The 10,669-nt window shown below is 63.4% G+C and overlaps 2 protein-coding genes across 26 annotated transcripts in view; one reads left to right on the forward strand and one right to left on the reverse strand.

Annotated features, from left to right (window-relative positions):
• The window catches only part of FANCA (Fanconi anemia complementation group A), a 35,745-nt gene extending 31,060 nt beyond the window's left edge, over window positions 1–4,685 (reverse strand). For 15 of the 24 annotated variants that reach the window (XR_006931149.1, XM_046899507.1, XM_046899503.1 and 12 more), the window contains exons 1-2: window positions 1,282–1,336; window positions 741–850 (exon numbers count right to left, since the gene is read on the reverse strand). Coding sequence is in view for 17 of the 24 variants with exons in the window: in XM_046899503.1 (XP_046755459.1) it covers window positions 741–850; window positions 1,282–1,321 (150 nt within the window). In the remaining 7 variants the exon portion in view is untranslated. Of the gene's footprint in view, window positions 1–740; window positions 851–1,281; window positions 1,337–3,308; window positions 3,618–3,806; window positions 4,018–4,613 lie in introns of those variants that run through there. The other 9 variants (XM_046899498.1, NM_001398182.1, XM_046899495.1 and 6 more) reach the window with 6 other exon arrangements.
• On the forward strand, window positions 4,104–10,300 carry SPIRE2 (spire-type actin nucleation factor 2). Of its 2 annotated transcripts, none has more exons than XM_414215.8 (15): window positions 4,104–4,358; window positions 6,517–6,554; window positions 6,809–7,168; window positions 7,259–7,339; window positions 7,415–7,579; window positions 7,657–7,743; window positions 7,840–7,963; window positions 8,036–8,205; window positions 8,295–8,457; window positions 8,685–8,815; window positions 8,928–9,062; window positions 9,140–9,207; window positions 9,337–9,364; window positions 9,504–9,619; window positions 9,702–10,300. In XM_414215.8, exons 1-15 carry the CDS (start codon window positions 4,142–4,144, stop codon window positions 9,937–9,939), a joined length of 2,121 nt encoding a protein of 706 aa, XP_414215.5. In that variant the 5' UTR covers window positions 4,104–4,141; the 3' UTR covers window positions 9,940–10,300. The 2 variants fall into 2 exon arrangements, with proteins under 2 accessions (XP_414215.5, XP_015148163.2); XM_015292677.4 differs by having other exon boundaries at window positions 9,729–10,300.
• The last annotated feature ends 369 nt before the right edge of the window (window positions 10,301–10,669 follow it).

The raw sequence follows: 10,669 nt of genomic DNA on the forward strand, positions 1-10,669 counted from the left end.
CAATCTTAGATGTCTATTACATACATGTATAGATCTATTCTTTCTAAAGCATGTTTAGCAGCTCTGGCATTCTATGCAGAAGGAGCAATTGAAATGAAATTAAACTATTACATGGCCACAGTAAACCAGAGATTTGAGGACATCATGCAAGAGACAGAAGTACAGTTATCTTTATTTTATGCAGAGAAAAGGAGATATGGGTCAAAGTGATGTGTCCATAGCACCCAACAGCTCAGCAGCAGCACCAGAATTCCTGTCTTTCAAGTCTCAGCAGCAGAGCCAAAGTGCCATAAATACCTGAAACAGCAAAATATTGTTTCCTTTCCTAGTTAAATTTCTTTTTTTTTTTCTAATACAGAAACATATTATGTAGAGAAAAAAGCATTCTTGCTGCTGAGCCATGGGAAGTATTGGAACTGTCCATGTGAAATCAAAAACCTTCTGTAGTGTGTGTGGGGAAGAGGCAGAGCATGGCCAAGACAGGATCTTGGCTCAAGTCTCTGCATAGACAAATGAACAGGCCATCATAATGACAGTCAGTCATAATGACAGTTAGTCAGAATTGCTTGGGAACTCAGAGAAAATCTAATCACCTCTCCAGATTTGGCCCCCATATCCACAGAAAGCCAACTCTGGTAACAACAGAGAGGTGCTGGGTTTGGAGGTGCCCCAGAGCACAGCCCCGGGATGGCCCTACGGGCCCCCCCACCAGCACTCTGCCGGCCCCAGCCCGCTCCTACCTCCAGCAGGAGGTCGCTCAGGTTCTGGTGGCGATCCAGGAGGCTGAGAACCGCTGCCCGGAGCTCTGCGGTGCTCCCAAAGGTGCTTTTCCGTTTCCTGGCTCTCCCTGCTGAGAAGTTTGGGTTTCCTTAGGAACCGAGGCCTGCTCCATGCCCCAGCACCTCCCTCCAGGACAGCTCTCCCATGGCCAAGGTTTGAGCCCACCACCCAGCAGCACCACGGGGCATCGCAGTACAACGCAGGGCCCACAGCCCTCAGCCCACGTTGATGTTGTTGCTGTAGGCCGGCCATTGGCCTACGAGGGCTTTGGACCCAAACCAACCCCAGCGCTGCCCCCTGCACAGCACCAAGGCCACAGAAAGGGCAGCAGGCCTGGGCAGTGAGCTGCTGAGGGGATGGGGCACTGGTGCTGGGGAGGGCCTGGAGCACAGTGCAGGCCCAGGGGCAGGGGAGCTGAGGGCAGAGATGGGATATCCATCCCTCCCTTCACCTCTGCCGTGCTGCAGGGAGCACCAAGGGCACGAAGAAACCCACACCTACCCAGCAACTCCCTCAGCGCACCGCCGCCCGCACCCGCCATCACGGCGCGCCCGCCAAACCAACCCCCCCGCCCTGCGCCGCCATTGGCTGCTGCTGGAGGAGCGCGCCTTCGCCTATTGGCTGAGAGAATAGTAGGCGTGGTCCTGTCATCGCTCCGCCATCTTGGTGGTGGCGGGGGCAGGAGGCCGCCATGTTGGGAAGGGCAAAGTGAGACAGGTTGGGGTGCTCCAGAAACTTGGGGATGTGGCACCGAGCGACGTGGTCGGCGGGCACGGAGGGGGTGGGTCGGGCTTAGGCTCGGCGATCGTAGAGATCTTCTCCAGCCTAAACGATTGCGTGATGCCATGGAGGCAGTAAGGGAGCAGCCTCTCCCAAATGCCTTCCCGCAGGAGTTTTGGGCTGACCCTTCCTGGAAGGCAGTTGCTGTCAGCCAGGCTCCGGCAGCGCTACAGGCAGCGCCAGGGCAGCGGCTGCTCACTGCCCCGTTCCTACCGCACCCGCTGTGCGTGTGGCCGTCCCCAGCGCCGCCCGGGCGACACGTGTCCCGGTGACACACGGGCAGCGGCAGCTCCTTACGGCGGGGAGCGATGGCAGCACGTGGGCAGGTGAATAACCGCGGGGGATTTCCCACTGCGAGGCTGTTTGCAGACGTTGGGAATGCCTCTGCCCGCTGCCACCTCTGGGACAGGGAACTCATCCCCCACGTGTGCCAGCCCGAGCGAATCCCTGCCATTAACATCACCAGCAGGTTGCTGCCTCGCTGGTTTACCAGCTCGTGCTTGCTATATTTAACCCCTCCGTGCTCTATCTGGGAGGTATCCCGAGTTAATGCAGTCTGCTCGGGGAATTGGTGTTAATTAAAATATTCATGAAGAAGAATCTGGAAAGGAAATGGAGCTTTAACGGGCGCTCCACGACTCAGTGTCTCTGCTCGCGCTGCTCCTCCGTGGGGACTCAGTGAGAGGCACTTCAGAGCACAGCAAAGCCATCGCTGCAATGGCCATACTGGTGAGACCCCCCCAGATGGGTTGCCCAGAGGGGGTGGTGCCCCCTCCCTGCAGACACCCGGGGTCAGGCTGGAGGGGCTCTGAGCTCTGATGGAGCTGTGGGAGTTCACTGCAGGGAGTGGAGCCAGCTGGCCTTTTAGAAGTCCCTCCCATTGCAAAGCATGCTGTGATTCTATGATCTTGGCTTCCTGTGGCTTTGGAAGGAATTACTATTGCATAGGACAAAGGACACCTAGAAGAATGTATTACCTGAAAACAAACACTGCCTGCTGCAGGCTGCTGGGCACGGCACTGCCATGGCCCAACCCTGCCACGCTGCTGCATTGCTGCAGGGGGTGCAGGGAAGTGCAGAACTCCGACGCTCCTGCAGCGCTTTGCAACCTTTTCCCAACCTGTTCTTTTTTTCATCCCCCCCCCCCCTCATTTCTTTCATTTTTAATTACATTTCCCCTATGCACATACACGCTTGGCTTTGAGTTTTTTTCCAAGGCGGTAACTTTTAATTATATCTTCATTACACATTAATTACAGTCGTACCCAAAGCAAAGGGCTCCGCGCTTTATAATTCAAATGCCCTCCCCTGTGTCCCGTGGGCTGAGTTATTGCTGCCCCACTGCCCTGCACCAACCCACCCATGGGCAGCACAGCTGTGTGTTGGGCTCAGCACTACGCTGGGCAATGTGCTCAGCTTTCCTCCCTCTGCTGTTCCAAAGTCGGCTGTAAAGCCAGCTGACGGCAGGGCAAATGTCACATTCAAATCTCAGCAGTCTGTGTGTGGAAGGTGAGATGGAGGCTTGAGGTTCGGGTTGGATATTAGGAGAAATTTCTTCTCCCGGAGAGTGGTCAGGCAATGGCACGGGCTGCCCAGGGAGAGGTGGGGTCACCGGCCCTGGGGGTGTTCAAGGAGTGTGGGGATGTGGCATGGAGGGATGTGATTCTGGGCATGGTGGGGTGGATTGGGGTTGGGCTTGGGGATTGCAGAGGTCTTCTCCAACCTGAATGCAGTGATTCTATACCGACCTTTGCTGGTGCCTCCGTGCCACGCTCCTGCAGAACATGGGCTCTGTGAAGTGCCCCATCTCGGTGCCTTCTGCTGCCCACCGCATCATGCTGGCCCCAGTCCCATACACCAGCGGTGAGGTCTCATCTCCTTCACTGCAGGTGATGCAGGAATGCACAGGGCCGGGTGCTGCAGGCACAGAACCGAGGGATGAACGTGGGGGACCACCTTGCTCGCAGCACTCCGTGAGTGTGCAGGGATGGCCCCCAGCCTTCCTGGCTCTGACAGCCGCCAGGGCCGCTGCGTCCTGGTGACCGTTCACCTGGCTCAGGGCACATCCGTAGGCGGGTCGGCCCCAGGAGCTGATTGCTTCCTACGCCTCCGATCAGGGGCCGAGCCGTGCAGGTGACGGGGGCCACGCCGCATGTCACACGCCCTACACCCTGCAGCCCGCACCCTGTCGTGTCCCGCACCCTGCGTGCAGCTGTATGCCGTGCACTGAGCACCGCGCCACGCACCCCGCAGCCAGCCCGGCGTCCCCCACGCCGCGCTCCGTGCCTGCATCCCGCCACCCCGCGCAGCCCCTTCCGAGTCGAGCCGTTCCGAGCCGTTCCGAGCCGCGCCAAACGGAGCCGCAGAGCGCCGAACCGAACCCGCCCGCCCCGCGCGGCTCCTCGCCGTACCCACCGTGCGCCCCCGGTGGCGGCGGGCGGCGGAGCGGGCGGGGCCGGGGCGGGGCGGGCCGAGCCGTGCCGAGCCGAGCGGAGCCGTCCCCCCGCCCCTCCCGCCCCGCCCGCCCGTGCGGCGGCGGCGGCGGCGGAGGTCGGCGGCGGCGGTGCGCGGGGATGGGGCGATGGCGCGGGCGGGCGGCGGGGGCCCGCGGGAGCTGTCCTTGGAGGAGGTGCTGAAGTGCTACGAGCAGCCGCTGAACGAGGAGCAGGCGTGGGCGCTCTGCTTCCAGGGCTGCCGTGCCGCCGCCGCCGCCGCCGCCCCCTCCGCCGCTCCGCTCCGCACCGCCGACATCCGCCTCCGCGGCGACGGCAGCGTAGCGCTTCCACCCCCGCCGCCCGGTAAGGAGCTCGGAGAGGGAGGGGCGGGGCCGGCACCGGGGGCACCGCCGCCGGGGGAGGGGGTACCGGCGCCGGGGGTATGGGGTTACCGGCACCGTGGGGTACCGGCACCGGCGGGGAGCGCCGCACCGCGCCGCCCGCCTGCGCTGCCGGGGTTACCGACGCCGCAGCGGCGCTGGGGACACGGGTGGAGGGCACCGGCACCGGGAAGGAAGGACGGGAACTGGCGGAGGAATAGGGAGAGGGAGTCGGTACCGGAGAGAGAGGGAGAACGGACGGGAGGGCCGTGGGCGTCGGTGTGGGGTCGGCAATGCGGGCAGCGGCAGCGGGGGGGCGGGAAGGCGGGACTGGAAGGAGGGACTGGCAGCGGGGGGGGACCGGAGGTGGTGGCAGCGATGGGACCGGCACTGCGGGACCGCGAGGATGGAGCCGGGCGGGGGTGTGCGTGGGGCTGGGGGCGGCGGGGGGTCACGCAGGACAGGCGGGGAAGGACGGACCGACGCGCGGGGGGACACAGCGGCACACAGCGACACGCGCAGCGCACCCGCACCCACGGGCACAGAGCCCGCACCCCCCTCCCTCGGGGGGCATTGCGGGGCAGCCCCGACCCCGACCTTTGCACTCTCGGCCGTGCCTTCCGTGCGGGCGGGCGGTGCTGCCGGGCAGAGCCCGCTGTGTTTATGGTCTGTAATTAGGCACGGCCGGGTGCCAGCAGCAATGAGCAGCCTGCGCCTAATGACAGAGCTCGGCCCACGCCTCGCCCCGCGTGGGGACAGCCCCGCCGGCTCCTGCGTGCCCCTAAATGGCTCGGAGTGCTCGGGCCGAGCGAGGACGCTGCGGCGTCTCCAATTGCCCAGCGAGGCTGCAGCACTGCTGCGTGTCCCCACGGCTGGCAGTGAACAGGGTGCTGCAGTGTGGCTGTGTGTCCTTGCTGCTGGCTGCAGGGATGCTCCTGGGATCAGAGCATGGGGATGTATCCGGGCCCTTTGCTGCTGCTCTGCTTGGGGGCTGTGTGTAGCTCCCAGCACAGCCATGGGTATGGCATGGGTCCCATCAGTACCAGCACCAGCACATGGCTCTGCAGTGGCACAGGGTGAACCCACAGGGGGTGTACTCCATGTCCCCATCCCACAGCATCTCCCACCCCAAAGGGAGCAGCCGGCAGGTGAGTGCTGCACAGCTGCCAGCACCAGGACCTCATCTGGCACCATGGCTGCAGGCACTACTGTTAATGGTGCATTCTGTCCTGTTGCAGCCATGGGTGCTCCTCCGTCCCTGGTTTGCATTCAGGAAAAGCTTTTCTGCTTCCTCCTCCCAGCCGGATCTGCTGGCTGCTCCACCACCATACGGGATGCGATGCCACCCCCCCGGGCTGCCTGCAGGGCTCAGGGACTGACATGGCCTCAGGGTCACAGGCTCCTGTAGTCAGCGGGAGGGGACTGCAGCCCTGTTCTGCCCAGCCTCAACCTGCTCAGTGGGTCCCAGGTTGGGCTCCTGACTGCAGCCAGCACGCGGCCTCAGCTGTCCCTGCCATGGGCTGCTGCATTGATTAGCTAAATGGTGGGGTGATGGGCACGACATGTAATGGACGCAGGGATGATGGATGTGGGGTAATGGTCTGCGCTCTCCTGGGTCCAGGGCAGTGCTCTGCTCTGCAGCTGCTGCTGGGCAAAGTGCAGCAAGGGGCACCCAGGCACTTCCCTCGGGTCCCATGCAAAAGGCACAGTTGCTCCTCATCCCATGTCTGCAGTGCTCCCCCAGAAGGGGCTGAGCTGCCTGTGAGCCTTTGGCCTGAGCTTGTGTGTGTGTGCATAGTGTTTGTGTGTGTGTGTTTGCTTGGTGCTTGTGTGTATTGGCATGGTGCCGGTGTGTGTGCATGGTGCTCGTGTGTGTGCACAGTGCTCCAGCTGTGCCATCTCTGCAGTCAAAGGAGCATCGGTAGCACCGTCAGCTGAGTGCTGCCTGTCACTGCACCACATGCAGGGCTGTGCTCTGTGGGTCGCTGAAAATAACACGGGGCTGTGCCAGCTCAGGATGGGACCGGCTGGGGGTGGGAGTCCTGGCTTGGGTGCAGCAGCCCCAGGGTGGGGGGCACAAGGTGAGGTGAGGCTGACTCCCAGCCTTGGGGCCTCAGTGACTGTGCCTTTCTCTCCCCCAGAGCTGCCCCTGCTGCTGACACCTGCTGCTGAAGCACAGGTATGTGGGGACCCACATCTCTGAGCTGGATGCCTGCTGGCTGCACATCACAGGGGTCCCTGGGCAGGCAATGTCATGGCACCACGGCATGGCCGTGTGTTCCCTTGTGCATTTCCTCCTGCTCCCCTTGCCCTGAGGGTCGTGGTATGCACTGGGTGGTGAGGCCCAGAATCGATGGATGGGGGCTCTGCATGTAGATGTGGCACGGGCAGTGCCAGGGCTTTTGGTGGCCCAGCGGTGCTGTCTCCTTGCAGATGGTTCAGTCCTTGGGCTTCGCCATCTACCGGGCGCTGGACTGGGGGCTGGATGAGAACGAGGAGCGGGAGCTGAGTCCACAGCTGGAGCAGCTCATCGACCTGATGACCAACAGTGACTCAGAGGACAGCGGCTGCGGCACGGCCGACGAGGGCTATGGGGGGCAGGAGGAGGAGGAGGAGAGTGGCGAGGGGCCACTGCGAGCTGTGCGCACCTTCGGGCAGGCCATGCGGTGCTGCGCTGCACGCCTTGCAGATCCCAACGAAGCCCAGGCTCATTACCAGGCCGTGTGCCGGGCGCTCTTTGCTGAAACTGTGGAGCTCAAAGCTTTCCTGGCCAAGATCCGCGACGCCAAGGAGGTGAGAAGCTGCCCTGTTTGGGGAGATTTTTGGGATCCTAAAATGCTGCCATGACTGCAGTGGGATAACAGTGTCCCCGTGCCATCACAGATGCTGCAGAAGCTGAAGGAGGATGAGGAGGCAGAGGAGAGGCCGGCAGCAGAGCTGGGCAGCCTGCGCAACACGGACTGGGTATGGCAGCACGGTGCGGCCATGCAGGGGGATGGGGCTGTAGGGGGACCGGCGCTGACCCCACGCCCCCGGCAGGCCCGGCTGTGGGTGCAGCTGATGCGGGAGCTGCGGCATGGAGTCAAGCTGAAGAAGGTGCAGGAGAAGCAGTTCAACCCACTGCCCACCGAGTACCAGCTGACCCCCTTCGAGATGCTCATGCAGGACATCCGCGCGCGCAACTACAAGCTGCGCAAGGTCATGGTGAGCACAGACAGGTGTCCCCACACTGGGATGTGCTGCCATCAACCAGCAGTGGTGCTGACACTGCCCTCTCCCAGGTGGACGGGGACATCCCACCACGAGTGAAGAAGGATGCCCACGAGCTCATCCTGGACTTCATCCGCTCCCGGCCCCCACTCAAGCAGGTGGGTGCTGACCCTGCAGGGTCCCCATGGCCACGGCCCCCGGGCTGGGCTCACTGTGAGCCCTGAGCTGCAGCATCCTGGCTCTGTGTCCCGCAGGCATCAGAGCGGCGGCTACGGCCACTGCCCCAGAAGCAGAGGACACTGCATGAGAAGATCTTGGAGGAGATCAAGCAGGAGAGGAAGCTCCGGCCCGTGGAGACATCATACCGGGGTCAGAAAGGTACTGGCATGGCCTCCTCTGCACCACGGGTGTCATGGCAGGACCCAGTGCCAAACCCCATCCCCTTCGCAGGGTACAGCTCGCTGCCCTGCATCCCACACGCCTGCTCCAGCCACCTCACCTCCAACTCCTGCATCGATCTCTCCATGCCCGAGGCCAGCACCGCGCCAGCACGGCCACGGCCCCGCGTCCTGCTCAAGGCACCCACACTGGCAGAGATGGAGGAGATGAGCATCTCCGAGGTCCGAAAGGGGCTGCGGTGGGGATGCCAGGGGGGCACAGGACAGAGGTGCAGGGGTCTCTGGGTGACGCTGTCCCTGTGGCCTTGCAGGAGGAGGACTCACCGAGCACAGAGTCTGCCTCGGGGCTGCCCATGAAGTGGGACCGCTCCTTCTCAGAGCAGGACCTAGCCCAGTTCCAGAGTGAGCTTGCTGGTGGCCACGCAGCACCCAAGGTGCTGGAGTCACTGGATCCTGAGCCCCGGCCCCGATCAGGTACCTCTGCAATACCCCAAGCCCAGTCCTGTGTTGGGATCCCCATCCCATGGACAGTCAGTGTCCCTGTCCTCAGCACAGCCCACCCCATGTCCCGCATGCCCTGTGACATCCCTCTCCCCGTGTCACCAAGGGTCACTTTGCCATGCCCTCCAGCCAACACTTGCTGGAGGAGTTGTGTGTGGCAGCGTGTCCTCACTGTGTCCTCCCGGTGTCCCACCATGCAGGCTCTGTCCCCGCCAGCTACCACCCAGTGCCATATGGCTCCACACCCCGCACTGCCCTGGGCTCCGTGGAGGAGAGGCCAGAGGATGGCTCCAGCACTACGCCCAGCAGCAGCTCCAAGCACCTCTGGCTGGTGAGTGTGAGCCTGGAGCTGCGGGCATGGCCCAGAGTGAGGGCTCACAGTGCAGGATTTGGGGGGATCGGGGCACACCACATGTGGGGGTGATGGCTGCTGTCTCCCCCAGGAATTCAGCCATCCCGTGGAGAGCCTGGCCCTCACGGTGGAGGAGATGATCAACGTGCGTAGGGTGCTGGTCAAGGCCGAGATGGAGAAGTTCCTACAGAGCAAGGAGCTCTACAACAGCCTGAAGAAGGGCAAGGTGGGGACTGGGGCTGGGGGGGGCTGAGCTGCCCCCGTGCCACTTGCACCTGGTGCTCACCCTGCCTGCGCCCACAGGTCTGCTGCTGCTGCCGCGCCAAATTCCCCCTCTTCTCCTGGCCTGCAGCCTGCCTCTTCTGCAAGCGGTGAGCACTGTGCCATGCCATGCCGTGCCATGCTGTGCTGTGCTGCACCGTGCCATGCCACGGGGCTGGGGTTGGCAGGAGGGTGCCTTGGCGGTGGCCCTGCTCACCTGCTTCTCCTTATACCCCCAGGTCTGTCTGCTCGTCCTGCAGCCTGAAGGTAAGGGACCCGCTCTGGTCACTGTCACCAATCCCAGTCCCAGTCCCCGTCTGACCACCTGGGCTGTGCTGATCCCTCATGGGCCTGGGGTGAAGGGGACACCCCCGGGTGCTGCCCCTGATGCCCACCGCCCTGACAGATGAAGATGCCTTCCAAGAAGCTGGCTCACATCCCCGTCTACGCACTGGGCTTCGAGAGCCTCCCGGGCTCACTGCTGGCCAAAGCTCTGCCGCTGCGCAAGAGGGAAACCTTCCAGTGAGTCCAGCACCCTACAAGGGTCCCGCATCCTCCACTGCCTTCCTCCCACCCTCCTCCTCCTCCTCCTCCCCCCCACCAGGGCTGACGGCACACGCTGCACCCACAGCTCGCTGCCAGGTCCGGGCTGGCGTCGGGTGGAGGAGGAGTTCCCCCACATCTACGCTCAGGGCTCCGTGCTCCGCGACGTCTGCAGTGACTGCACGGGTTTCGTGGCCGACGTTATCTGTTCCAGCCGCCGCAGCGTCGCCGTCCTCAACGCCGCCCCCCGCCGGCCCGCCGCCCCGCGCTCCCTGCGCTGCAGCTCCTGGCACGAGTGAGGGCCCGGCGCCCACCCTACCCGGATGTACATATATACATAGGATGTACACATACAGCCTCTATATTTATATACCTTACGGACATTATGGACCAGGCGATGCGGGGCTCCGCGGCTCCCAGCCCACGTCCCCGTGACGCCCTCCTGCCTCTGCTGCTGATGGGGCGCTGGGACGGCCCACGGGGGCAGGAAGGGGGTCTCTCTGGGGCACTCTTTGACCCCATCCTCTCGGTCCCATTTCTGTGCCAAGCCCTGCAGGGGCCGGGACGCCTTATAGCCCCACGTTGGTGTCACGGCCCCGCGGGTGCCGCAGTCACACTGTACATAACGGCCCCCTGCCAATAAACCGTTCTGGGCTGCTCCCCCGGGGCTGTTCCTGCGCTGCATGGAGTCGGGCACGGGGCTGGGCAGGAGGGTGTTTGGGGACGTAGGGGATACCCCAAGCGACCCCAGGGTGGGTTATCTGCCGGGCCCCGCATCGCACCGCTGCAGTCAATCCCTCTGGCAGTACTGCAGAAACGGGGGTGCCCCTCGACGATGTTCGCCACCCCATCTCAGGCTGCGCCTCACTGGCGCCGTGGGAAAACCCCCCACCAAGCGTCCCCACGCCCCCCCAGCCTTCCCCGCGTCCCGGTGTACCCCACCCCTCCGGGTTCTGTCCCGCCGTGACCCCGCGCGGACACCGTGGGAAAACGCGCATCCCCACGCTCCCTCCCCGAGACATATTTCAC

The sequence above is a fragment of the Gallus gallus genome, chromosome 11, assembly GCF_016699485.2.
Source record: "Gallus gallus isolate bGalGal1 chromosome 11, bGalGal1.mat.broiler.GRCg7b, whole genome shotgun sequence".
Classification (NCBI taxonomy): domain Eukaryota; kingdom Metazoa; phylum Chordata; class Aves; order Galliformes; family Phasianidae; genus Gallus; species Gallus gallus.